The sequence below is a fragment of the Saccopteryx leptura genome, chromosome 6 (genome assembly GCF_036850995.1).
Source record: "Saccopteryx leptura isolate mSacLep1 chromosome 6, mSacLep1_pri_phased_curated, whole genome shotgun sequence".
Classification (NCBI taxonomy): Eukaryota; Metazoa; Chordata; class Mammalia; order Chiroptera; family Emballonuridae; genus Saccopteryx; species Saccopteryx leptura.
The window spans coordinates 10,217,078-10,244,981 of record NC_089508.1 but is presented as its reverse complement, the minus strand read 5'-3'; the positions used below and the strand labels follow the sequence as shown (position 1 = coordinate 10,244,981).

Here is a 27,904-nt window from a genome sequence, read left to right as displayed (position 1 = left end):
TGATGCTACCTGCACATGGCGTCAGCTCAGTGACGGGGTGATGCTGCTATCTTCTTTTCTGGACTCCCATGTCTGGAAGTTGTCTGACTGCCACCTGATCTCAGCTGGCTTCCCCCAGGATGCCCAAGTGACTCAGCTCCAGCCACGTGGCTCTCATTGTCCAGTAAGCTAGCCCGAGCATCTTCTCCGGGTGATGACAGGGCGACAGAACTCAGATGGACTCACACAGGCCCAGACTGAGAGCTATTGCACCGTAACTTCCAGCTCGGTTTGTTGGCCAGAGTGAGTCTCATGGCCAGGCTCGGAATCAGAGCGAAAGGGTCCTGCAGATTCATGTGCAAAGGGCATGCATGCAGGGAATTGGGCTATGTTTGCAGTCTGCAGCATGGGTGCATAACTGAGATCACGAACATGGACAAAAATGAGGCTTTTATTTATTTATTTATTTTTTCATTTTTCTGAAGCTGGAAACAGGGAGAGACAGTCAGACAGACTCCCGCATGCGCCCGACCGGGATCCAACCGGCACGCCCACCAGGGGGCGATGCTCTGCCCATCCTGGGCGTCGCTCTGTTGCGACCAGAGCCACTCTAGCGCCTGAGGCAGAGGCCACAGAGCCATCCCCAGCGCCTGGGCCATCTTTGCTCCAATGGAGCCTTGGCTGCGGGAGGGGAAGAGAGAGACAGAGAGGAAAGCGCGGCGGAGGGGTGGAGAAGTAAATGGGCGCTTCTCCTGTGTGCCCTGGCCGGGAATTGAACCCGGGTCCTCCGCACGCTAGGCCGACGCTCTACCGCTGAGCCATCCGGCCAGGGCCAAAAATGAGACTTTTAAGGGCACTCAGTAAATGCATGAGAAGTAGCATTCAGAGTCCAGGACTCGGTAAAGGGGGTCACAACTATTGTTTTTACAGCTCCAGATAGACAGCTGCAGGAACTCGCAGTTCCGAGCCCTCCTCACCACCCCCCGCTGCATGCCCCCTTCAGAGGCGCACTGCAGGGAAGGGGGCAATGTGCCAGTCACCCCTCTGAGCTGGCCGGTCTCCCTGCCTCACAGCCTGACGCTGACTCCCTGGGGCCTCCCATCCCAATCTACCCCCAAGTCGGATTCCCAGCCCTTTTCAATACGGCCCCAATCTGCTTTCCTACCACATCTCTCACTTTTCTCCCGTTTCTACCGTCTGGTTCAGTCAAAACCATCACTGCCCACTGGGTGCTTGTTTACAGGGCTGCCTGTGGCATGTCAGTCATGCTGGCTGCTGTTCAGCCCACGTCCTCTTCACTCCGGGACCCGGCTCCTTCCCAGGCACTGCGTTCGCCGTGGGCGAGGGGATGGGAGTGTGTCTGCCTCCTAACGTGTGTTCTCAGAAAGGACCAGTATCGCTGCTGCACATCTGCGGTTGTCCGGGGTCAGCAGAGCGTCCTTCCCCAGAGAGGGACAGCAGACATGCCAGTCTACCCAGGGGCAACATCCTCAGAAGTCTTTGTTTGGAAAACATTTTAAATAGACTAAAAAAATCTATCATCACGTGTTTTCAAGTTTACCGATAGGAGAATTTTTTTTTTTAACAGAGAGAGAGTCAGAGAGAGGGACAGACAGACAAAAACAGAGAGAGATGAGAAGCATCAATCATCAGTATTTTGTTGAGACACCTTAGTTGTTCATTGATTGCTTTCTCATATGTGCCTTGACCATGGGCCTTCAGCAGACCAAGTAACCCCTTGCTTGAGCCAGCGACCTTGGGTCCAAGCTGGTGAGCTTTTGCTCAAACCAGATGAGCCCGCACTCAAGCTGGCGACCTCGGGGTCTTGAACCTGGGTCCTCCGCATTCCAGTCCCATGCTGTATCCACTGCGCCACCGCCTGGTCAGGCTGATAGGAGACGCACTGACACGGCTTCCAACAACAGTGTTACCTAACAACAGTGTTTCCATACATCCGTTTTCAAAAGATTTCCAGAGCTTGAGGCTGGATTTTGTTTGTCTTTTGAAAATCCTTGCTGTCTGACTCATAATTCAAACTTGTTTTATACTGAAGGGACGATTAGGGGGGTTATAAATAAATACTTGAAAATGAGATCCACTTTCTACTGCAAAAATAAAAAGTCAACAAATTGGAAACACCTGTTCTATGTGAAAGAAAATCTATGCCACTTATCTCTGAGAATCAAGTACTTTTCACAAGATAAGCAGAGGACATCTGCGACATCAAAACTTACAACATAATTCCTCAGCTTGTAAAGATTCTCTTAGAGATATTCAAAGAGAATATTTTTTTAGAAAACTCATTACAATACTTCTCAAATGAAGATATTCTAAAGGATTTTCCATGTCATAAAAAAACTGTCAAGGTTTAAAAACAGAATCCAGCACATTGATAATACTGCTAGGCTCCCTCCCAGGTGAGACGAGGAGGTGTTTCAGACCTGCTGCTGCTTCTGCCAACATCGCCCGCCAGGGTGCCTGTCGCCTCTGGTCTCAACAAACCCTCCATCTATGCCTACACTGTCTTCACATAAAATGCTGTTTTGACTTAAGAAAGAACCTAGTGTTGAAAAAATATATATCCTTCAGTATGTCTTTTCTGTAGCATTTCACCAGGAACGGTGTAGGTCACGGCCGGAACAGAATCTGAGAGTCTAGCAAGCATGCCCACTGGGGACGCGTCACCTCAGTGCCGTCCACCAGCCACAGGGCAGGGCACCCACGTGAAGGACGTGTTCTGCTCAGATCCCTGCTTTGGACCTTCGGCAATGTCGTCTCTGGTGCCTTCCGCAGTATCTGCTGACAGATGAGTACATTTTCGTTTGCGGCCGTATTATTATTTCCCATGCGTTATTGCAGTCACTTTTACTGTGACCGGCACTATGTAGCTTTTTGTTTTCACTGTGAAGAAAGAAATCTCAAAAGAGGCTTCTCAAAAAGCAGCCCGCTCAGCCAGATTTATTTGTGAAACAAGGAAATAAAGGCTTACTTCTCTCCCCTCCAAAACAAGTTGTCTCCGGGGAAGGTGGTCACATTTCCTGATGGGGGCTATTTGGAGGTGGTCAGCTTGTGAATAACTAATGAGCTGTACAGGTGTGATATGTGCTTGTTTCTGCTCTGCGTTGCACTGCAGTAAAAATACTTTAAAAGATCTCTAACACGTGTTATTTAAATGAACACCATTTCATGATGTGACAGATTGAATAGTACGTGATTTTCAACATGGTTGAAGAAATTTGCAGAAGCTGGTCTTAGTTCTTAAACAGCTGGTGAATTGTGGTAATTCCACAGTATCGGAGATGGTATTTCATGGAATGACCTTCTCTACTCAGGAGTGAATCACTAGAATTGTGTTCATGACAAGGAACTCAAAACCTCACCAAACAGCAGCTTAGAAGATCGTTTTTTTCTCATGTGGCGGAAGGATGATAGTTCCTGGCATTGCTCCCCCAGCTCAGAAAGGTCAGCACAAGTCCCAGCCACTGCCTTGCCCTTTCTCTCAAGATCGCAATCCAGCTGCCACAGCCCTCGTCGTCTCACCTGCATTCCAGAAAGGAAGAAGGAAGAAGCCATAAGGAGCAGAGGTACTGGCTATGTCCAAAAAAGAAATTTTTCCAAAAATCCTTAGTAAGTTTCCATAATTTTTCACTAGCCAGCTTTCTGCGCAATAATCACCTTTAGTAGCAAGAGAAAGTAGGAAATACAGCATTTGCTAGGCACATGGCTACTCCTGCAAAACCAAGGCTCTGCCAACGTGAAAGGAGAGGTTGGCTCATGCACAGGCATGGATGAGGGTCGCCAAGGGGGCGCTGGAGCAGTTACAATCATGGGTCTGAATCCATATTTCAAATTGTCTTTGGGGCCTCTTGAGTACTTGATTCCCTGTGAGATGTGGTTTGATCATCGGAGCCCCTGGCTGGGGCTGATGGAGAGCCAGTTCCAGGAGTAGGAGCCGGCCACAGGGAGCCCAGGGCAGCCTTTGTGCAGACGGGGGAAAGGCGTTCTGTGCGGGTGGACACAGCGGGCATGGCGGAGGGGGACTGGCGGGGGGCGGGAGACAGGGTGTCAGCCCCACGCCCCTGCCTGGGTGCCCCCGTGCCATTCCCACCCGCACAGCGGCACGTGGCAGCCTGCCAGTGCGAGACGTGTCCTTTCTGCATGTTCTGTTGTGCGGCTCTCTTTGCATAATTACCTTTATTATCCATGGCTTCTGTGTGGGAATCTCTTAAGTGAATTCTGCACTGTATAACAGTTTAAGCGCTCCTGGGTAAAGTATTCTGTAAAGGCACCTAGCCAGGCACCCAGAAAGTGCAATGCAAACAATACTCAGAAGTTGAACCAAGAACTAAGGACAACATTGCCCCCGTTCTGTGGGGGTGACCCCCATCAACAAACCTCAGAGTGTGCCCATGGTGTGTGCCCAGGTGGCATGTGACTGAGGCAGGAGCCAGTGTGAACCCATTTATTACATACGAGTAGAGCTTAAAATCTTTCTCTTTGTTGTTAAAACAATGAAGGCTACACGAATTTTGATCATTTCCTCTGACTTCCCCGTGAATCATCTTGCCTGCTTTTCTTTAGAGACCCTGAGACCCCTGTCCAGGCAGGTGTCTGCTCTTATGATGTTACAGCCTCGTGGGGCAAGACAGACAGCAAACAGGTAACTGGGCACAACGGTGTCGGGTATTGCTTTGCAAGGACTAAACGGGACAATGTCATTTGGAGTGACTATGGGCAGACGGAGGGCAAAGCTCTTTCCATAGGGTGTCATTGAAGGCTTGTCTAAGGAGGTCGCCTTTGAGCAGGGACTTGCATGAGAAGAAGAATCCACTTGGGCAGTGTTCTCCCAGCAAGGGGAGGTGCAAAGGCCCTGAGGTATGACCAAGTGTAGCATGTTAGAGGCACAAAAAGAAGGGTAGGGAGGCTAGAGTGCTACAAATAGAGGGGAGGGTGTAGGGGGTGAAATAAGAAAGTAAGTAGAGGGCCGCTGTTTGATGCCCACTGGTCCTCGTAGGGACTCTGCAGACCCTCTGAAGAGATCCCTTGGCATTGGTGGGACACACCCTACTCCTTCCCAAACATTGGAAAGTCTGCGAAGTCTGCAAGCTCCCTGCGAGCAAGCACGGCGCTTGGCCTTGCGTCCGAGGACCCCCACGCCGTTGCTGGCAGACGCGCTGAGTGACTGCTGGGCGAATGCAGGGCTGACTGGCCCTCAGGCATCTCAGGATTCTCCTCAGCTGTGCCTCTATCAGCTCTGGTCCATTGTACCGTATTTCCCATGTATAAGATGCACCTTAATTTTGGGGCCCGAAATTTGAAAAAAAAAATTACATAAAGTTACCAAACTCAAGTTTTATTCATTATAAAATTCATACAACTGCTTATCTGCGAAAAAAAGAAAAGTGGGAAATGCAAATAAAAAAAAAACCTGCAACCACTGTATAAGACCCACCCAGTTTTTAGACTCCAAATTTTTGGTGTGTCTTCTACATGAGGACATATGATAAATGCCACCTTCTCTTCTGCCAGGCTTCAAAACACAGCCTCAAGAGTGCTCACCATCCCTGTATATGCCCACAGGAGGGGACACCATTGATGGGGCACTGTCGATGGGACCATATAGCCCAGGGAAAGTCAGAAACAGACTTCCCTTTTCAGGTTCTAGTCTGCTTTTTTTTTGTAATTTTCCGAAGCTGGAAACGGGGAGGCAGTCAGACAGACTCCCGCATGCTCCCTACTGGGATCCACCCGGCATGCCCACCAGGGGGAGATGCTCTGCCCATCTGGGGCATTGCTCTCTTGCAACCAGAGCCATTCTAGCACCTGAGGCAGAGGCCATAGAGCCATCCTCAGCGTCCGGGCCAACTTTGCTCCAATGGAGCCTTCACTGCAGGAGGGGAAGAGAGAGACAGAGAGGAAGGAGAGGGGGAAGGGTGGAGAAGCAGATGGGCACTTCTCCTGTGTGCTCTGGCCGGGAATCAAACCTGGGACTCCTGCACGCCAGGCCAACACTCTACCAGTGAGCCAACCGACCAGGGCGGTTTTAGTCTGCTTTTAACGCAACTTACGGGTATGACCCAGGGAAGGTAACGTTAACTGAGCATCTATTATGTGCCAGCTGGTCATGTGCATTATTTAATTTACTCTTAACAACAGCCTATGGGGTGGGTGTCCTCGCTTATAAATGAGGTCTCCGAAGCTCAGAGAGCTGAGTGACTTGAACTGTCAGTCATTTCTAAACAGAGCTGAGATTCACACCTTGTCAGGCATCGGTTTCTCCAAAGAGCTGGAATTGGTCAGCTGTTCTCCATGTTGGGTTCCTGGCCCGTCGGAGAGTGTGGTGAGGGCCAAGAGTCCTTTCTTCAGATCACGGTGTAATTAAAGGAGCCCCAGGTGGGCCTGTGGGAGCTGACGTGGGGCTGCCTCCTGCTCAGTGACCCAGACCCAGAGAGGCTCCAGGAGGGGGTGAGGGTGCAGGCCAGGCTGAGGAGTAAAGGTGGAAAACCCTGAAAACCCATGTTGACTGTTTTTGCAATAGCGTTGCCTGGCCAAGGCCGACTCCATCACGCAAACACAAACCGAGGCTTCAAATGAGCACAGCAGGGGGCTGAGGCCGAAGTTCCAAAGGGTTATCAGCCTCAGGGCCTCACGGGAGGAGGAAACAAGGACAAACAAACCGCAGAGCCCTTGTAAGTAGTTCTTCACAGGCAGAATGGACTGGCGCCGGCATCGCCCAATCTGCTGCCCACGTCGTTCGTGAGTCCTGGCGGGTGGTCAGCTCTTCACAAGTTAGGAACCACATCCCATCCTCTATCTCAGCAAACACGCCCAGCAGTCAGTCCTACACGGGCAGTGTGATTGACGCCCACTTTGCAAAGAAGCCACCAGAAGCTGAGGTGGTGGCGGGACTTGGCCACCCTGAGCAGAGGCAGAGACTGACGTCAGAATAGCGAGAGCCTGGCTTCAAACGTGCACCAGACAGAGCGGTGAGTGAGGAGGCAGCACCCACGGAGACGGCGCACCTGCACACACCAACCTGGACCAGTGTCCAAGACAGCTGCCCAGCCACGCCTCAAAGACAGAGTTTTCTATAGGAGCAATTCTGGCGCGCACACCGTTCTCCATCCTGTAACCACAGCAGAAGGTGAAACCACAACACTCCTCTGTGCCGTTGCCATTGTTGTCTGTGACCTTCGACACTCATTTGGGTGTTTATCTGTTTTATAGTGAATCTCTTCAGAGGGCTGATGGTGTATGAGGAAAAGAGTCTCTAGTGGAATCTTTTCCTCCCAGTGTTCTGATTGTCTATTCTAAACTCAGTGAGAAGGCTGAACTTCCTATCTCGTCCAGCACCCACAGCAGACATGACTAGTCGATCCTAGAACTCACCTACTGAGCCCAGCACTCCAGGCAGCTTATAACCGCAGATCAGGAGTCAGTGCCCAAGGGCACCTAGAGCTGCCGTGCATCTCCAGTAATTTAGGGGCCAAGTCAACCCGGTTCCATCAACTTTCCCTGAGTACTTTTGCTAGATCTGGGGAAAACCAAACAAACAAACAAAGAAATCAGATCCTTAGCCCTCCAGCAAAGGTACTTGCAAATCTTCATCACACACTACAACACATGACCATGGCAGGACGCCACCACATAGGTGACCTACTCCTGCTCACCCCCCTGTAACCAGGGTTTCCCAACCCTGACACAAATGACCTTCTGGGCTGGGTCATTCTTCCTGGTGGGGGCTTCCTGGGGACTGAAGGCTGTTAAGCACCATTGCTGGCCTGGACTCAGTAAATACCAGGAGCACTCACACCCCAGATTGTGAAACTCAAAATGTCTCCAGACATTGCCAAATGTCCCCTGGGAGGCAAAGTCACCCCCCCCCCAGTTCAGCATGAGGACACTAAAGCCACCCCTTTACCCAGCCCCAACATTATCCAGTTCTCAGAGGAAATCAGAACACACAGAGAAGTCAGTCCTCGGAGACCTCAGAGGCATTCCTGTGCCATCTGCTGGCGACCTGAAGCCTTATCCTCTGGGAGCCATCCACCCTGCAACCAGCCTGTGGCAGAACCGTGCATGAGGATTTCCCAGGCAGCCCTGTGCTGGGTGGACAGGCAGGTTGGTCACTGGGGCAGCCAGGGATGCAGAGCCGGAATCTGGGGTTAGAAAGACACCTGAACACGGGTTCTGCCACTTCCTCACTGGGTGACCTGGAGAGAGTGAGCTGCCCCCTGGAGGCCTTCGCTTCCTCCTCCATGAAATGGCCGGAAAGCCAGTAGAATAAGCTTATGGGACAGTTCGGCCTATTAGAAGAGTTTCACGTTTGCCAGGTAAGCGCTCAGTCGCTATGGCCGACGCTGCAGCCCATGCGCGGTGTCGCCTTCCGCGAAGCCCCTTCTCCGCCATCGCCCCTCGCGCCCTCACCACGCCACTCTGCGGCAGGGGCTCCAGACGGCCTTCTGAGACTCTCATAGTGTGTGATTGGCAAAGAATGAAGACCAGAGGACACCTCAGACAAGGAGGGTTACCGGATGGGGACAACGAAGGAAGGAAGAGGGGCTCTGCAGCCTCACCACCATCTCACGTGCAGAACGGGAACGGCCGTGGGGGACCTCGGCCCAGCCCAGCGCTCTCAGGAGGAGACGCACACCCTCCGCTGTGGCCCCTGTTCCTGCCTCCACCTGCCCAGCTCCTCTCCGGCTCCTGGCTCCTGGGCCTCACTGTCCTCTGTGCCTCCTTCAGATGGGATCTGACTGGTCAGCGGTCACTAGCCAGGGGAGGGGGCTTCTGGTGGCACTGCACGGACATTTAGGCCTTAGGAGAGGGGGACAGGCTGTGGGTGGGGTGCCCATGCCCGGTCCAGTCATCGGAAGTCACGGGAGGAAACTCAATGGCGCACAGTAGTCACTCACCTTCGGAGGTTGAGGGCCTAGCAGGTGCAGGAAGGGCAGGGAGGCAGCAGCGTGTGCAGAAGTGTGTGGGCAAGTGTGCTCCCCAGGACGGGGTAGCCAGCGGAAGGATGTCCCCGCGAGGGGCAGAGCAGCTGCTGGGAGGGGTGGGAAGCACACCGGGGGCGTGGCCTTGGTGGACTAGTGTCCCCTCTTACTGGGAGGAGCAGCCCAGACTTGGCAGCCACGTGTAAGCCACCACAGTGACCATTCCCCCGCAGGTCCCGCTTAAAGGACCTGGATAAAGGCATGCAGATACATTCCAGGCACACGGGCAGGGTCTCACCCAGCGCCACTGACATGAGGATTGTAATTATTCACACGGAGACTAAGCCGAATGATGGGCTAAGCGAGAAAGGGTGGGTGTACTGACCAAACTCGTACTAGGGACGAAATTGAAGAAGAGTATCAGCCCAATGTAAGAGAGCATGATCTTGTTATTTGTGAAAGACTTCAATCACTGTGCTAGTCACACTCCTTCTGGTTGCAAAGAGTCTTAGGACACTTTGGATTGCTTAACCAGACGCAAAGAGAGAGAATTTACTGGAAGGGCTGTGAGGCCATCGGAGAACGTCATGGAATTCAAGGGAATGTGGAACAACTGGGCCGTGGGAGGGACAAGCCCAGGCCTCGGGGTGGTGACCGCTGTCCTAGGCTCAGTCACAGCCGCCCCTCCGCATTACAGACTCTGTCCCTGTTTCTCCACTTCCAGGATGGGGACCCATCGGCCCGTTGTTCAGTTTTAGCACCAGTTACAGAAGGGGACAGAGGCACAGGCCTGGCATAGCCTTGGGGACCGCCCCGTGTGTCGGGCAGAGATCCCTGAGAAGGGCAGTTATTGAGAAGAAAGTCAGGGCGAACTCTGTCCTGTCTGCTCAGACCGCCACAGCCAAATACCATGGACTAGGCGGCTGAAACAGCAGGCGTCTGTGTCTCCTGCTTCCGGAAGACAGAAGTCCAAGACCAAGGTGTGGGTGGGTTGGTTCCTTCTGCGGGCTGTGAGGGGTGGGTTTGCTCCAGTCCTCTCTCTCTGGCGTGTCGGTGGCCATCTTCTCCCTGCGTCTCCACATGGATTCTCCCAGTGTGCGTGTGTTTCTAAAGGGACACCAGCCCTATTGGGTTAGGGACCACCCAATGACATCGTACTAACTTGATTGCCTCTTTCAAGACCCTATCTCCAAATATGGTCACATTCTCAGGCACTGGTGGGGGGCAAGACTTTAATATATAACTTTGGGGGGCACACCATTCGGCCCGTATCAGACCCCCACTTAAAATTCGGCTGGGATGTCAAGGCTGATGACACCTCACAGGAGTCCAGAGGGCATAGAAGGGGTTACTGCTCGCGTAAGGAGAGCAGGGCGGGCTCCCAAGATGGCCCAGAGAGCAAGGGCTGAAGGTGGTCTGGGGTTTTTCTGGTGGGTGAGGATGAGGAGGAGTGAGGATTCCCTCGCACGTGGGGCCGAAAGGGGGGAGGAGGACAAGGCTATAAAGCTGCCAGCAGTGAAACATCAAAGAAAGGAGTCGGACTCTGTTACCAGGCCCTGCTCTAAATCCCCTGTGTCTGCACACTTATACAACCTGTCCCTCCCTGTGTCCCGGAGTCCCCAACAGCTCTGCAGGGTTGAGATCCCAGTGGCTGTGGGCTGAGGGGTGCAGGGGGTCCTGGAAAGGGGCCTCGGAGCCTAGACTGAGGGTCTCTGCAGGGTTGAGATCCCAGTGGCTGTGGGCTGAGGGGTGCAGAGGGTCCTGGAAAGGGGCCTCGGAGCCTAGACTGAGGGTCTGCCTGCTCGGAGCCTAGACTGAGGGTCTGCCTGCTTTGGTTGGGGCTGCACGGGGCCAGCCATGCACACAGAAGAGCTGGGGGTAGGCTGGAGCCATGGCAGGGGAGAGACAGAGTTTGGGGGGCCGAGCTGGGCTTTGAAGAGCAGACATCCTCACCCCTTCTCTGGTCAGAATGGTTTTTACCTTCTAGAGCAGTCTGCTGAGGATCAGATAGAAAACCCATACGGCTAAGATGACATTCTGCAAAGTCAGGGAGAGGAAGCTGATACCCTTGAATCAAACCAAGCTGGAATCAACCTAAATGCCACCTCCTCCATGAAGCCTGCCCTGTCTCCCCTTTCCGAACCCTTGTTCTTTGGTGTATGGCCTTGCTGGGGCTTTCTCGTGTTGTTGCCCCCTTGTGGTCAAAACTTGTCTCCTGCTCCCTAAGGTTAGGGTTTTGTCCTGTGCACTTGTGGGTCCCCAAATCAGCCTCTCTTTATCCTTCCCAGCACCCTGCCCTTTACACCAGTGGTCCTCAACCCCTGGGTCGCGGACCAGTACCAGTCCATGGGCCATTTGGTACCAGTCTGCAGAGAAAGAATAAATAACTTACATTATTTTCGTTTTATTTATATTTAAGTCTGAACGATGTTTCATTTTTTTTAAATGACCAGATTCCCTCTGTTACATCCATCTAAGACTCACTCTTGATACTTGTCTCGCTCACACGATACATTTATCTGTCCCCACCCTAAAGGCCGGTCCATGAAAATATTTTCTGACATTAAACCGGTCCGTGATCCAAGAAAGGTTGGGGACCACTGCTTTACACCTTGACTGGCATCTTTGCACCCATCACCATTCCATCATTCATTCTTCTGCAAGGCATCACAGATGCTGTTCCCCTATCTGGGACACTGTTCCCTGGTCCAACTCCTCTCCTTTAACTTGTCTCATCTCGCTCAGCTTGAGTCCTTTGGTAAATCCTTCCGAATGCCCCATTCCTGCCCCTGGTCAGAGCAAGTCCCCAGTCAGTCAGTCCTGACTCCTGAACTACGCCCTTCAGAACTATGTACTACCGAGCGTGGTTACAGGTGGGTATGTGCTTACTGCCCCTGCCTCCACCAATGAGAATGTGACAGTGTTGCTCACACCACAGGGCTCAGCAAACAGCTGGGATGATTGAGTGAATGAACGGATGGATGAATGAATGCAGGGACCAGCGTAAGTCTTCTCCCCGAGCCACCATGAGTGTCAGTTTCCCTCCAGTTCGTAGCTGAGTCTGAGCTCAAGGGGAACGAGGGCCTATAAGTGCGGACAGAGCCGTGCCACCATCCTTCTGAGACCAGTTCTGCCATTACTGGCCTTGGGCAAGTTCTGTCCCTCTCTGTAAGAGGTGTTTGGCTAGATGCCCTGTCTTTAACACCCTTTCAGAATAGCAGAGAGACAGGCGCGCTTTCCCAAACACAAAACCGCTGTTTTCCGCCCCAAGTCCCAGGGCAAAGGTTTTAGGAACAACTGTCAGTGTAGGAGGTGTCTGTGCAGATAAAAGGTGGTGGCTCGCCCTCTGCTGGTGAAACGGTATACTGCCGGTGACTCTCAAGACTCATTGCAGATCTCATCAAAGCGCAGATTCCCGGACCCATCTGAAGTGTGGGGAAAAGTCTGTGATTCTTCGCTTTTAGTAAGCCCCTAGCTCATGAAGGACCCCAGGACCACATTTTGAGGAATGTTAGTCTCTTGGACAAAAGGGCAGCAGAATCCTTCCGTTTCCCAGCTGCCTCTGTGGTCTTCTGGGCCACGTCATCTCAGTCCTGTGACCTGAGTATAGCCTTGGGAACAGCAAGGTCAGAGTCACACACTGTCCCTCCACCAGGGGCTCTTGGTCTACCAGCATGAACCAGTTTCTTTGTCTTTTTAAAGATCAGTCCTTTTTGAGGGGTCAGTGTGGGTTGTTGTGACCTCTGGCTGGCCAGCCAACAGACTGAGGTTAAATCACCCCCTTTCCAATCATAATGGTCAAAAGTGGAGGCTGTGGACGTAGACCTTGGAAGCAGAGACTCCCGGTGGAGTAGAGCGCGCAGAGTCAGGAGCCGGTGTCCGGCCGCCTGCCCTGGCGTGTTTGCGTGGGAGTCTCTGGCCTGTGACCTCTATTGCCGACCTCGAGACTGGAAAGGCCTCCTTGTTGGTATTTTGTATGTGTATGGACCCATTTTGTTTAAAGACTGGAAGGAAATAAATCTAGTTACCTCTGAGCCACAGGTTTGCAAATGATTTTATTTTCTTCTTTAGACTGTGTCTTCCCAAATTTTTCATCGCACCCATCATTCTGTTGACAATGGAATTAAAAACAATTAAAAGCAGCGTTTTGAAGGGCAATGTCCTGGCTCCACCCGGGGTCCAGGGAATGTAAGGGGGTTGGGAGTGGCCAGGTAGAAGGTAGCTGAGCTAAGCAGAGCAGGTGTGCTGGCTTTGGCGGCCAGAGGGTCACAGGGAAGGACTGGGCCTCGAGCTGCGAAGTGACAGAGAGAGGGTCCCAAGGGAGTGAGGTTCTTGACTGTGATGAGTGAGGTTCTCCTCAGATGCCGGGGAAGCAGCCCCCACCCTGGGGACCTCAATCCTGCCTCTGCACTAGCCCCACTGGGAGCAGCAGTTTCCACGGGCACTTGGGTTGGAGGGCGACACAAAGACACTCAAGTTCCACAGTCCCACTTTCAGCGCGGACTTCCAGCTCAGACATCTTTTCCTCTGTCGTGAAAACCGGTGCTGGTCGAGATCACCGCTGTTTTCTGCTCTGAGCAGAGCCTCTGGGTCCATTCATTCATTCACTCGGTGCTGGTCGAGATCACCGCTGTTTTCTGCTCTGAGCAGAGCCTCTGGGGTCCATTCATTCATTCACTCGGTGCTGGTCGAGATCACCGCTGTTTTCTGCTCTGAGCAGAGCCTCTGGTGTCCATTCATTCATTCACTCGGTGCTGGTTGAGATCACCGCTGTTTTCTGCTCTGAGCAGAGCCTCTGGGTCCATTCATTCATTCACTCGGTGCTGGTTGAGATCACCGCTGTTTTCTGCTTTGAGCAGAGCCTCTGGGTCCATTCATTCATTCACTCGGTGCTGGTCGAGATCACCGCTGTTTTCTGCTCTGAGCAGAGCCTCTGGGTCCATTCATTCATTCACTCGGTGCTGGTCGAGATCACCGCTGTTTTCTGCTCTGAGCAGAGCCTCTGGGTCCATTCATTCATTCACTCGGTGCTGGTCGAGATCACCGCTGTTTTCTGCTCTGAGCAGAGCCTCTGGGTCCATTCATTCATTCACTCGGTGCTGGTCGAGATCACCGCTGTTTTCTGCTTTGAGCAGAGCCTCTGGGTCCATTCATTCATTCACTCGGTGCTGGTCGAGATCACCGCTGTTTTCTGCTCTGAGCAGAGCCTCTGGGTCCATTCATTCATTCACTCGTTTGCCGACTCTTATTCAGCATCTCCTCTAGGCCAGCCTGTGCTGGCGCGGAGAGACAGACAGGACTGCCGTGTGGTCTGTTGCCCGCTTGGACTTCACAGGTGATTCATGAAAAACTCGTGGCATGTCAAGACGTGCCATTGTAATGTGCAAGGCTTTCATAATCCTTACGCCCTCCCAGAGGCCTTGGGATAAGGAGCAGCCAGGTGCTGGAGCAGAGGGAGCTCCGAGCAGTGGCTGAGCCCAGCCTGCCTCCCGCGCTGGCGGCCACCAGCCCCATTCCACCACACTCTCACGCAGTGACTCCCTTTAGAGAGCTGGAGGTCACTGCCATCTTTCTATTATATGGACCTCTCTGTTGGAGAGAAAAATGGCACCGGGTCCCATGGGCTTGGTGGGGTTCAGAGCTCCCTAAGTTGGACACTGTGTGCACATTGCGAGGAAAGTCCAAAGCTTCTTGAGACTCTATAGGGACCACAATTCAAAGAAGTCCGAAAACACTGGTTTAGTTATATTTACATATTTTGGGATCCATGAATAGTGTGCGAACCATCTGGAATACTACAATAGACTAACTGACTCTTATATCACCCTTACTGTAACCAATCCTTACTCTAAGCACTTTGTGGACGTGAAGTTACGGACTCTTCCTGACCACCATGAGATTTAGGAACAATTATTATCCACAGTTTACAAGTGAGAACGCTAAGACGACTAAGTCACTTACTCAGCAGTGGGGCCAGGACCCAACCCAAGCAGTGTGACCCTAGTCCTCGCCCTCCACCTCGGTGGCCAGCCAGGAGGGAAGGAGGGCACACCCCTGAGCCTGATGTACAACGGACACATCAAGTATGCACCCCACCCCTTTCATATCAGCCTTTCCAATGAATAATTACTCTCAATTAGACAAATGAGAAAAGTAAGGTTCAGAGAGGTGGGGTGACCTGCCCAAGGTCACACAGCTCAGCAGAGGCAGATCCTGTCTGATTCCAAAGCTGAACCTCTGTCCAGAGCATCAGAGGGGCAGGTGCCAGGAACCAAAGGGCAGCGGCTGCGTCCTCACAGCAGGGTCGGGCACTGTCCGTCCGGCAGGAGCTAGGCACACACTACCCCTGTGAGCTTGCTGCATCAGCCTCTAAGTCACTCTGGGAGCAGGCTCAGGAAGCAAAACCCCAAATTGTGGATGTTTGTAAGGAGAATAATTTGTTTTTGTTCATGAGATTAAAAAGCAACAACCATCTTTCCCTCAGGGAATACTGCTGGGGTACCTGTTTCCTGCCATACTCCCCTCTAGTACCTGGGTCACCGCAGAACAGAACTGGGACCAACATTCTTCTGCGGTGATGGGTCTGTCCACGTGGGGAGGGGAGGGTCCAGCGTGCAAGTCCTGCCTTAGAATCCAAGCTAACAGCTTCCCTGGGCTCTAGTTTTCTCATCTGTAAATGGGGTAAGTATCTATACCGCATGTGTGTGTGTGTGTGTGTGTGTGTGTGTGTGTGTGTGTGTGTGTGTGTGTGTGTGTGAAAGAGAGAGAGAGAGAGAGAGAGAGAGAGAGAGAGGAACTTGGACATGCACTTTGTCGATGTAGGAATGTTCAAACCTGTAGAGAAAAAATTTTTTTTATAAAAGTTGAGTCAAACAGAGGCTCTACCTGGAAGCAAGTTTCCAGCAGGCTGAGCTAAAGGGGAAAGCAAGGCGGGGTTTGGATCACAGGGTGGCTGACGAGATTGCGCGCTCTTTTGCGACAGGGCTCACGCTTTAGCAAGAAGGGCCTGAAAGGGGTAGTTTCCGAGGCCTCCGAACCCAGATGCACAGAAACAGGAGACCTTGCTCGAGGCAAAGAGGATCCTTTCACTAAAGAAGTTGTAGGCCTGGGATGTGACTTCCTACCATGACCTGTCCAGTTAGCCAGTTAGGAATTTATGGCCAGATTACCCTGTGGACTTACTTTTCATAGAAACCATTTTGTTTTGTTTTGTTTTTTGTTCATACCTTGAACTTCTTTGAGCCCAACGGCAAACCTGGGATTTGGGCCCCAGGCCGACTGGGTCCAGGCCTGAGCTTGGACCTTCTCTGCCGCTCTGTGCTCCGCCCTGCCGGGGTTCCCAGCTGGTCTTGCTGCTTGGTGGTGCATATATATCACTCAAGCTAAGGCCCCCTGTACCCGGAGACACATTCAGAAAAGTCTCCTAGAGGAAGCTTGAATGTCAAAGGCATCTCGTTCACACCTCGATTTGACGCTGAGAACTACATCACTCCCTCTGGTCCTCTTCCAAATGGCATGAAACACAGTCTGATGTCATCCACACACACACACTCAGCTGCCCCGGAACTGCCCAAGGAAGCTGAGGTCACTGATTATTGGAGAGAGAACAGCTTCGAGATCCACCGTCAGAGAGAAAGTGTGCGACTGGATTCCTGGCCCCCGGAGGGGTCGGTCCCACCCCACGCCACCCTTGTCCTGGGTTGCGCTGTCCTTGAAGGCCAGCACATGACACCGCAGCGGGTTCCATCACAGAGCCATGCGACTTCAAAGCGGGACAGCTCTCAAAATCCCCGAGTCCAGGACTGCAAACTGGAGGCAGGAGCCGGGACCGGGTGGGTCACGTCTGGCTGCAGTGGACTGAGTCCTCCCAGTCCACACGTCCCACGCTCACCTCTGTGTCGTGAAGATACTGGGTGTTGCTACCCCCGGTCTGGTCTTACTCTTCACTTTGCAGGGAAGGGAGACGAACTTGGGGGGAAGGGCAGACAAACACCGAGAGAGAGAGAGAGGACCAGACCCGCTGAGGGGCTCCCCTGAGCCTCAAGGAGGGGCAAGCAACAGGCAAACCTCAATGCCGAGCAGAACCAGGAAGGGGGGAACCCTCTCGGGGTCTCCCGGGTGGGAAGAGGGTGTGCCCTTGGGCGGACGGAAGCTGACTTCCAGGAAGGGTTCTCTCCGCATCGGGACTCCATGTTCTACTTACTTACTGGTCTGTTTATTAATAATTACCTATTGCGGAGGTGGTAGGCGGTGCCCATACAGGCTTCTCCGATCTTCCTGGGCTTGATAAACCCAAGCCACATTCCTGGGTCACCTCTGGAGCTTGGACAGCTGCATGGGGACCTCTCGCTCCAGAATCGACTGAGCCGTGAGTAACTCGGAGGGCCACGGTGGCGACTCTAATGGGGGGGGGGGGCACACAAGACTTTCAGTGTCATGTTAATCTAGTAACACCCAAACCTGTAAAGAAATTTTATACGAGTTTATTAGAATTTATTTGAGCCAAACAGACGTCTGAAGGCAAGATCTCAAAAGACTGAGTTAAAAGGTTCCGAGAATGATAGTTTGCAGCTTCTTTCATGCAGGGCTTGCCTAAGGCGAAGGTAAGCCTTTAGTAAACAAGGTCTATGCCTGGGAGGGGACCACGCACCACAGCCTGCCCGGTTAGGAACCTGCGGTCAAATCGTCCTGTGAAATTACTTTTTCCACTGGACTTACTGGGTTTTTACAACAAAATAACTTATTGATTGATTTTAAAAAGAGAGAGAGAGAGAGAGAGAAGAAGAAACACCGTGTATGTGTGTCCCCTGAATGTGCCCTGACCAAGGATCAAAGCTGCAACCTCAGTGTATCGGGCTGATGTTCCAATAAAAACCGAGCTATCAGCTTATTTTTATTTTTTATTTTTATTTATTTATTTATTTATTTATTTATTTATTTATTTGTATTTTTCTGAAGCTGGAAACGGGGAGAGACAGTCAGACAGACTCCCGCATGCGCCCGACCGGGATCCACCGGCACGCCCACCAGGGGGCGATGCTCTGCCACCACCAGAGCCACTCTAGCACCTGGGGCAGAGGCCAAGGAGCCATCCCCAGCGCCCGGGCCATCTTTGCTCCAATGGAGCCTCAGCTGCAGGAGGGGAAGAGAGAGACAGAGAGGAAGGAGGGGGGGGAGGGGTGGAGAAGCAGATGGGCGCTTCTCCTGTGTGCCCTGGCCGGGAATCGAACCCAGGACCTCTGCACGCCAGGCCGACGCTCCACCACTGAGCCAGCCAGCCAGGGCCAGCTTATTTTTATTTTTTATTGTACTTCTTCCTTGTCCACAATTAAAACTAGGAAAGTTCTGGGAAAACTGGGACAGCTGGTCACCCTCCCTATGGTGACAAATCTTAACAGGCTACAAAAGACCCTGCACAGGCACACCTGCCTCCTCACTGCTCCCTCCGCAGTGACTGGCCAGCTCCCAGAACAGCCTTCCCCGAGGCTGCACACAGATGAGACCAGAGCTCCTGGCTCGGAATCCAGATGCTTCTGGAGAAATCCTGCAGAGGGGGATTCTGGGTAACCTCACGGTAAAGCACTGAGAAGTATTGGAGAGTGGGGGGCCGGGGAGAAGTTGTTATGGGTTGCTAGGAGGTCAGGCTGAGTGGAGAGGTGTTGAGCAGGTGAACACAGTGGTTCGATGTGTGTCTTTAAATGGCCTCCAACAGCTGCGTGGAAACCAGAGAGTGGGAAGACCAGTTAGGAAGCGACTGCAGGGGTCTAGGTCGGGGGTCAGCACGTTATGGCCCGTGGGTCTAGCCTGGACCACCACCTGTTTTTGTATTGCCTATGGGCTAAGAACAAAAGATACACGATGTAAATATAAAGGTTGTAAATGTTTGAAAAAATCAGAAGAAGGGCACTATTTTGTGACATATCAAAATTACGTGAAATTCCGATTTCGGTGCCCGTAAATCCATTTTCCTGGAACCCAGGCACAACCACAGCGAAGGGCTGGTCTGTGGCCGGTTTCCAGCGGGCGCCGCGGAGTTGAGTTGATGCGACAGTGACTCTGCGGCCCATAGAGCCCAAGACAGTTACTGCCTGGCCCTTGCCAGGAGGAGTTTTCCGGTCCTTCTCTTCGGTGAACGCTGCCGGACTCGGATGGGGGTCGGGGCAGGGGTCGGGGCAGGGGGTGGGGCAGGGGCGGGCGGAGGCCCGACCGGTGTTAGAGGTGACAGCTGGTTTTAGGGGCTGAGACCCGGGTGAGGGTAGGACCCCTGGACGGGGCAGAGCAGACTGGGCGGTGAAAACAAAGTATCCTGTCTTGGATGGGTTGGTCTCATTAGGAAAAGGCACCAGTTTTATCCCTGTGACTCTGAGCAAATCATTTATTCAACATCTATGGTCTCATTTCTATGGGGGGATAAGAATACCAGTTCTACGGACCTCTTCCTGGGTAAGAGGGTCAAACAAAATAGCATAAAAGTGATTTTGTAAACGGCAAGGCATACCACGGAGGTGTGTAGAAAACATACTAAAATAGCCTTTGGTGACAAGCACCCTGGGTGCAATGAGCCGCTGGGCTGAGGACAGAAACTCACATAGTGTAAGGTGCCCCAGACTGCGAGTCCAAAGACCTGTGTTCCAGCTCAGATATTAACCAGCTGAGTGACTTGGCCAAGTCACTTTGTGAGTCTCTGTTTATTCATCGCTGTAATCAGTACCACACAGAGCTCACAAAGATGGGAAATGAGATGGTGGATGCAAGAAGCGTGCCAGAGAATAACATTGTCACCACACACAGAGGGTGCTGGGTGTCTGCTAGCCTGTCCTAAGCCCATCTGCAGGAGTCCAGGGGACCCTGCTCTGGCCTGGCTTCTCAGCAGGGCTGGGTGTTCTGTGGAGGGAATTTCCTGGACACTCTCTTTCCTCCTGTAGCCTGAGATCACAGAAGATGCAGCTTGCCAACCACCTGCTCCTCCTCCTGTTTGGACTATTGGCCCTTTCTCTTGATGGCCAAGGTCAAACTCATGGCCAACAACAGGAGGACCCAAGCACAGGTGGGACCTCCCCCAGCCTCAAGATCGCCCCAGGCAACACAGCCTTTGCCCTCAACTTCTACCACCTGATAGCATCCCAAAGCCCCAAGAGCAACATCTTCTTCTCCCCGCTGAGCATCTCTGCCGCCTACGCCATGGTGTTGCTGGGGGCCCACTCAGACACCTGGACCCAGATCATCGAGGGTCTGGGCTTCAACCTCACAGAGGTGTCTGAGTCCGACATCCACCAGGGTTTCCAGCACCTGCTCCATGCTCTCAACCTCCCGGATGACAAGCTGGAGACACATGTGGGCAGTGCCCTTTTCCTGAGCCAGAACCTCCAACTCCTTCCAAAATTCCTCAATGACACCACGGCCTTTTATGACTCCAAACTCTTTCGTACCAACTTCCTCGACTCTAAGGGCGCAACCCAGCTCATCAACAGTCACGTCAAGGAGGAGACTAGAGGGAAGATTGAGGACCTGGTCAGCAGGCTCAGCACAGACACGGTGATGGTGCTGGTGAATTACATCTACTTCAAAGGTAAGAGTCAGTTCATTGGTAGATCCTATGTCTTCCCTCCCCCACTAACTTATTGAAGAATTTAATATCTTCAATAAGGGAAAGTGGACGGATAGGGTCTGATAAGGTCAAGCACCCCTTAGAAGATTTAATGTTAGAATGTCAGATAGTTTAGATTGTGTAGTATTGAGGCCTCTATCTTTTCATAGCTTTAGGCATATTTTTTTTATTTATTCCCTTAGTAATAGTAATTTATGAAATGCATTAGATCTAATGATTATGAATTAAACTGCTAAATTTATATTGAAGCTCTGCCACTGCCAACAGTGTAAACGTTGCTGGTTGTTTTCTTGAAGCAAGGATAACAAGAGGCCCTGCTTCACAGTTTTGTTTGGAGGATCAAATGATATCGCATGTTCGTATACACCTTAGAAGAAGAGGCCTAAAGGGGTCTGTAAACTGTAGCCCCAGCCAAATCTGATGGGTCACTTGTTTTTTGCCAATAAAGTTTTATTAGCACACAGCCATGCTCACTCATTTAAGTAATGTCCCTGGCTGCTTTCACACACAGAGAGCTAAGCAGTCGCTATTGAAACAGAGTGACCTGCAAAGCCTAAAATATTGACTTTCTGGCCCTTTGCAAAGGAAGTTTGCCTGACATTTGATCATTACATATACTCAAAAAATAATTACAGTAATTATCATTACTCTAATGATAACAAAACTCATTTCGAAAAACCTTTAAAAGTACATAAAAGCATTAAAGAGAAAACAGAAATTGCCTAGAACTCCACCGCCCTGAGGCAACCGATGTTAACATTGTAGCACAATGCCTTCCAGTCCTGGGTTCCCTCCCATTTATCAGCACCGCTGACATCAGGGTGTGGAGAGAGTTTTGTACAGTGTGTACCAGTCAGGGTTCCATCAGTGGAGCAAAGCCACCAGCAGGGTTAAGGGTGAGGGACTGCGACAGGAATCGGACCTTGCATGATCGTGGGAGTAGCTGGGGAAGTGAAGGCAGGAGGAGAGGGAGGCGGAGGGACAAAGTAGGAGCCACTGGTACAAGTGACAAGTTAGAACTTGTCAGGAATCTATAGGCCAGGCCTCCAGCCACCGGAGGGGTCCCATTTTGAGGGAACTCAGGGAGGGACCCGTGTTGGGCTCCTGGTGGTAGCTTGGGGATGTTGTTGGTCCGCAGGGTTAGAGCTGTGACAACAAATGTGGAGCCTGACTCAAAGCTCTGGCCGGAAATGATAAAGCTTGTTGGTGCTCTCTTCCTGCAGGAGACCTAGTTTATGCTGGGCTAGTGTCCCTGGCATGAGAAAGAGGGGGTCCCCAGAAAGAGAAGAGAGGTAGAGAGCTCCTGCCCCCCGACACCTGCTCAGCGCTCTGGGGGTGCGGATGCAGCCCCAAGACCTTGGTGTATGTAGGTCACTCGGGGAGGGCAGTGGACGCTTGTGGCTCATCTGCAAAAACGCAGAGTACTTGGAAGAATCCAAACCAAAGCTGTGCAGGGTTTCTGTCAGTAAGGTGACATGGAGAGATATTAGACTTAAATAAAAAACCAGAGAAACTACATTCATGGACAGAATGGTAAAGATATCCACCCCCCCACCCCCAACTAATCTAAATACTTAATGTAATCCCAGTCAAAATGCCAGCAGGTTTATTTTTTCCTTTTTGGCAGCTGTTAACAAGCTGATTCTAAAATACACATGAGAGTACAAAGGGCCAAGAATATCTAAGGTGAGGAAACTTGCCTACCCGAGAGCCAGACTTATTATTACTCTATACAGGTGTTGATCGACTTACGACCTATGCAACTTATAACCATTCGACTTTACGACCACAATCGCTAGCCACGACTGCTCCGCGTCTGGCAGTACAAGCATTGCCCAGCTGGGCGTCCGACAGTGCGGACCAGCTTCCAGCAGCACTACTATCTCCGCGTGCACCATTTCAACTGTTGTCCCAGACTCGGTACAATAATGAAAGAAAATTATGACAAAATATGACTTAAAGATTTTTATAACATCATTTCACAGTACTGTACATATAGCCTACTCAACTTACAACCAAATCATGTTACGACTGGTCTGTCGGAACCAATCGTGGTCGTAAGTCGAGCACTAGCTGTATTCGTTTTAGACCACGTGGTACAAATGGACCAATGGAACAGAGTAGAGGGAGGCCTGAAACGGCCCCTGTGAATGTACGGACATTTGATGTTGGTCAAAGCCAACATGAAGGAACATTGGGGAAAGGATGGATTTAAAAACAAAAAAATTGGTACTAGGACAGCCGGGTAGCCACATGGGGAAAAATTGGTTTTGGGAGCCCTCCTTCCTGCCAATCATAAATATTTATTTCAGGTCTGATAAAGTCCTAAATGTGAAAGGAAAGACGAAAGCTTCTAAAAGATACTGTGGGAGAGTATCTCCACATACTTGGGGTAGGGAGGTTTTCCAACCAAGACAGGAGAGACCTAACCCTAAAGGGGAGGACTGCTCTCCTTACTGCCTTCAGGCCAGGGATCTCCATGTCCAGAGAATGAGGGAAAAGACCAGTCAGCAAGGGAGAGAGGGTACTTGCAACAAGGTTAAGGAATTGGTGAAGGCGTGTGTAAAGCCAGTAGCCACGGCCACCATCATAGCCGCATGGCCCATGCAGGTTTGCATTGAATTTGAACAGTCAGTAAAGAAACAACGGAGCCAAAAACTGGTGGGCCGTCATCTTTAATCCTAGCTTGCACCCGGCGGGCAAGTAAAAACACACATTGGGCTCCAAAACCCACTCACATTCAGTGCTCACAAAGCTACTGACTTATCCGAGTTTCCTAGAATCAAAGGTTTCTAGCTCACCAGACTTATTCACCTCTGTTCCCCATCTCCTTCCTTCTCCCTGCACAAACTCTGCACAAACTGGCTTCTCACTCAGCACTCCACCATCTTGGCTGCTTCTTCTGGCCTCCTCCACATGGCCTCTCTCTTCTCTTCTCTCTTCTCTCTCCTTTAATGCTAATCTCAGGAACCGAGAGAGCAAGCTCCTAATATGCCCCACTTTATAGTGCAGAAATCAAAACCTTTAATCCAATATACAAAATAGGGAAGTCTCTAATACAAAGTCACTTATCTGAGTCATGATGGGGTTGCACCACCCCACATCAAAAAGGGTGGGAAAGGCTTAGTCCTAAAACCAAGCCCCAGGCTACAAGGATCCTGCCTGCCCACAGCCCGCCCCCAACACACATTAATATCACCTGGGCAACAGGCTTCCACGTGGGCAGCGCCATCTTTAACAAAGTGAGCATAATATATTTTATCTACCCAACAGCGTGCAACAATGTTAAGGAATTGGTGAAGGCCTGAAACAACCTTGCTGGTGTCCTCTGGCATTTCTCAGTTTCGATTCTAGATGAGCCCTGTGCACCCCGATGAGGTGGGAAGGTGGGAGTCCTGGAGCCACTTGGGGGAGCCGCTCCCGAGCTGCAGGATTGGCTCGCTGGTCCACAGACACCCTGCCCCTTCTTTCCTTCCTCCCTTCAGGTCTTTGGGAGAAACCGTTCAGCAACTCGAAGACCAAAGTCCAAAACTTCTATGTTGATGAGAATACAATAGTCAAGGTGCCGATGATGTTTCAGGACAAGCACCACTGGTTCCTTCACGACAGATACGTGCCCTGCTCGGTGCTGAGGATGGATTACAGGGGCGACGCCAAGGCCCTCTTCATCCTTCCTGACCAAGGAAAGATGAAGCAGGTGGAGCAGGTTTTGACGCCAGAGATGCTAACCAGGTGGAGCGAGTTGCTCCAGAGGAGGTAATCTGGGTGCCGCGTGGGGCTGAGCGGGCAGCACTGCCCTTCAAATGGACCCTTCTGATAGAAAGCCAGTGTCTAAAATAGGGGGTGCCGGCCAAATTCTGAAAGTCCTCACTTTCTCTGAGACTTTCCACGGGTTTCCTTAAATAATGAACTCTCCCATTGCATCCAAAATATAATCTTGCCCTTGTCGGTGAGAAGAGAGCGAACTAGGGAGTTAAGAGTCCTAGTACTAGCCTAACCGGTGGCGCAGTGGATAGAGCGTAGACCTGAGATGCTGATGTCCCAGGCTCCAAATCCTCTGGTCGCTGGCTTGAGCAAGGGGTCATTGGCTCAGCGGGAGGAAAGGAAGGAAGGAAGGAAGGAAGGAAGGAAGGAAGGAAGGAAGGAAGGAAGGAAGGAAGGAAAGGAAGGAAGGAAGGAAGGAAGGAAGGAAGGAAGGAAGGAAGGAAGGAAGGAAGGAAGGAAACGAAGGAAGGAAGGGAGGAAACGAAGGAAGGAAACGAAGGAAGGAAGGAAGGAAGGAAGGAAGGAAGGAAGGAAGGAAGGAAGGAAATGAAGGAAAGAAACGAAGGAAGGAAGGAAGGAAGGAAGGAAGGAAGGAAGGAAACAAAGGAAGGAAAGGAAGGAAGGAAGGAAGGAAGGAAGGAAGGAAGGAAGGAAGGAAGGAAGGAAAGGAAGGAAGGAAGGAAGGAAACGAAGGAAGGAAGGAAGGAAGAAAGGAAGGAAGGAAGGAAGGAAGGAAGGAAGGAAGGAAGGAAGGAAGGAAGGAAGGAAGGAAGGAAACGAAGGAAGGAAGGAAGGAAACGAAGGAAGGAAGGAAGGAAGGAAGGAAGGAAGGAAGGAAGGAAGGAAGGAAGGAAAGAAGGAAGGAAGGAAGGAAGGAAAAAGGGTCCTAGTTCTAGCTAGCCCTTAAATGCACAAGCCTTGGGTAAAGTGACAGCTGGGCAGGTCTGTTTCTAAATAGTGGAGGGGAGACCTCCAGTCAACATGGCTGACTGAACGGCATCAAGGGGTGTAAGAAAACCCCAACCTCCCACACCAGGAGGTAGCAAGGAAGTTTCACACCGCCCTGGGGCTATGAGTGGATGAACTGCCTCCACCCACATTCAACAAAAGGACCCCCACCTGAGGCTCTATGTGGACGGACAATTCTCACACTTTGTGGGGCACAGGTGTTCAGTCCAAAGGAATCACCCGGTCCCAAAGAAGTGACAACCACAGGGCCCCAGCGGTGGCAAAGGCGAGACTGCCACATTGAGAGATGCGCATGCCCCCAGGCACCTGGCGTGCCCACGGAGAGCCACCTCTGCTGAAGATGAGCCCCGAGGGGAGGAGGTCCTACAGACACTTCCCGGGGAAGGAGGTCCTACAGACACTTCCAGGGCAAACGAGCCGGACCTTAGGCCACTGGGACGCTCCTGTGAAGGATAGTGCAGGAAATGGGTGTTTGTGGCGACCCTTGGGTCGAGTGGGCCCAGCTGGAGATGGCAGCCAGGGACAGCCCGCCAGGCTGTGCTCCCCAGCTTGTGCCCAAGTCCAGTTTTTTGACACAATGCCTCTTTCAGATCTTTTCACAGGAAGCTCAAGTTGTATCTCCCCAAGTTCTCCATGTCTGCTTCCTATGAGTTAGATGAGATTTTGCCCAGCCTGGGCATGACAGATCTGTTTACGGCGCAGGCTAATTTGTCCGGCATCACCACACAGGGACGTCTGCAGGTGTCCAAGGTAAGTCCTTGGTGGCCCTCAGTGCCTGGGGACCTCAGGAGGAGCATCTGCCTCCCAGGAGCTGCTGGGTGCTCTCTCTGCCACCACTCTTGGAGCCTGAGTCTGTTCACCCACCCACGGGCATGGACATCCACGAACCAACCCGCCACACGCTCAGGGTGGCACTTGGTGCTGGGGGTACAGTGTCCACTCAGTCCCTGTCCTGGTCACGTTGGGGCGACAGTACCTTCTTAGATCATGGCAATGGAGAATGACAAGTTCAATGCCAGAAACAAGAAGGATACAGATGAGACTGGGCTGGGGGCGTGCGTATCACAGAGATTTCTTAGAGGAGCTGTGACGTCAGCGAAGTGAGACGGAAGTTCACTAGGGGCCAGGGCCTTGGGTTTGGGAGTGTGGGTTCCAGCTCCACCACTGGGGACCTAGGAGGGTCCCCTAGTCTCTGAACGTGTTTTCCTCATAGGGTGGTTTGGAAGGTCAAAAAGAGCACTGGGTACGTAGTAGATGCTCAATTAATGATAGCGATCATTATTGTATTAATAAGAGTCTTTTAGCTCAACAACCCCTCCTCCTGCTGTGAGACCCCCAACAAGTGTCTGTGTGCGGTGAGCCGCAGTGGTGATCCCGGGGCCTCTGGTTTCCCCCGTCTTCCCTCCGCCTCCACGCGTGTTCTCGCAGAAGTAACACTCGCTCTTCCCCTCCCAGAGTTTGCACAAGGCCGTCCTGGACGTGGATGAGGCTGGGACCGAGGCTGCCGCGGGCACCAGCATCTCTATCTCCTTCTTTTCTATGATGCACAATCGCAACATCCTCTGGTTCAACCGGCCCTTCCTTGTGGCGATCTTGTCCACCAGCACCCAGAGCGTCCTCTTTCTGGGCAGGGTGGTCAACCCCACCAGCCCATAGCCCTCCGAGAGCTGCGCAGTCTGCAGGAGGACGTGGCCTGGAGGGCTGGTGTGAGCAGCTCCGTGTTCGAAGTGGGGCTTTGCCGAAAAGGCCAAGGGTCCAGGGAGAAGCTGTCGGTGACGGGGAGGGATGCGGGTGGTACCGGAGGGGTGTGGACTGGACACTCGGCTCCCTGGGGCTGTGCAACCCCGGGCACATCGTGTCACCTCTTTGAGAATTTCCCACCCTGGAAAGTGAGAGACACCATCCCAGGGTGGTTGTGTGAATTAAACAGACGGATGGCTACGAGAAGCCTGATTCGGTGTCTTGTGCACAGCAGATGCTCAATAAGTGCATGCCTTTCCCACCCTCTGGGGTTGCCCCACCCTTCCCTGGCTTACCTGGTCCCAGACCCAGGGGTGAGCTGCTCCACGTTCCAGAGGGTTGGCGAGGTGTCCGTGGAAGAGGAAAGCGGTGTGGGCAGCCGGCCGCCTCCGGCAGCGTGGGTGCCTTGTTCCAGAGCTGTGACAGTGGAGGGGGGGAGCAGGCACTCAGAAGGCCTTGCCAGGGGCACACCAGCCACGGTGCCACCACAGAGACCTGGCTAGGAAGGCTCGGTGAGGGGGAGCCACGTGGGAGGCACAGGCTCTGCCTCCGCCGGTGGCCATGGAGATGTGGCCAGTTTCTCGCCCAGAGTAGCTGACCTAGGTTATGGGCTATACTGCACAAGAAGGAAGAACGTGGCATTAGAGTATGCAGGCCTGTTGTCACATCCCTGCTTGGCCACCGACGTGCATACCCGGCACCCCCCCCCCAGGGGAGGCAGGCGGACGGCACCCCCCCACGGGGGAGGCAGGCGGACGGCGCCCCCCCACGGGGGAGGCAGGCGGACGGCACCCCCCCCATGGGGGAGGTAGGCGGGCAGCACCTGGCTGTGTTTGTCCCAAACCTCAGGAATTTCTGGCAAATAAACTCCTCCGGGCAGGGCCCTGTGGGTTTTCTTGACGGC

General features: G+C 52.3%; 1 protein-coding gene across 1 annotated transcript; it reads left to right on the top strand.

Moving 5' to 3' along the window:
* The first annotated feature begins 17,141 nt into the window (after positions 1-17,141).
* LOC136376399 (kallistatin-like) lies at positions 17,142-27,198 on the top strand. The gene is made up of 5 exons (XM_066342398.1): positions 17,142-17,286; positions 19,844-20,487; positions 24,012-24,282; positions 25,851-26,010; positions 26,716-27,198. The coding sequence occupies exons 2-5, from the start codon at positions 19,860-19,862 to the stop codon at positions 26,914-26,916; spliced, it is 1,260 nt and encodes a 419-aa protein (XP_066198495.1). The 5' UTR covers positions 17,142-17,286; positions 19,844-19,859; the 3' UTR covers positions 26,917-27,198.
* The last annotated feature ends 706 nt before the right edge of the window (positions 27,199-27,904 follow it).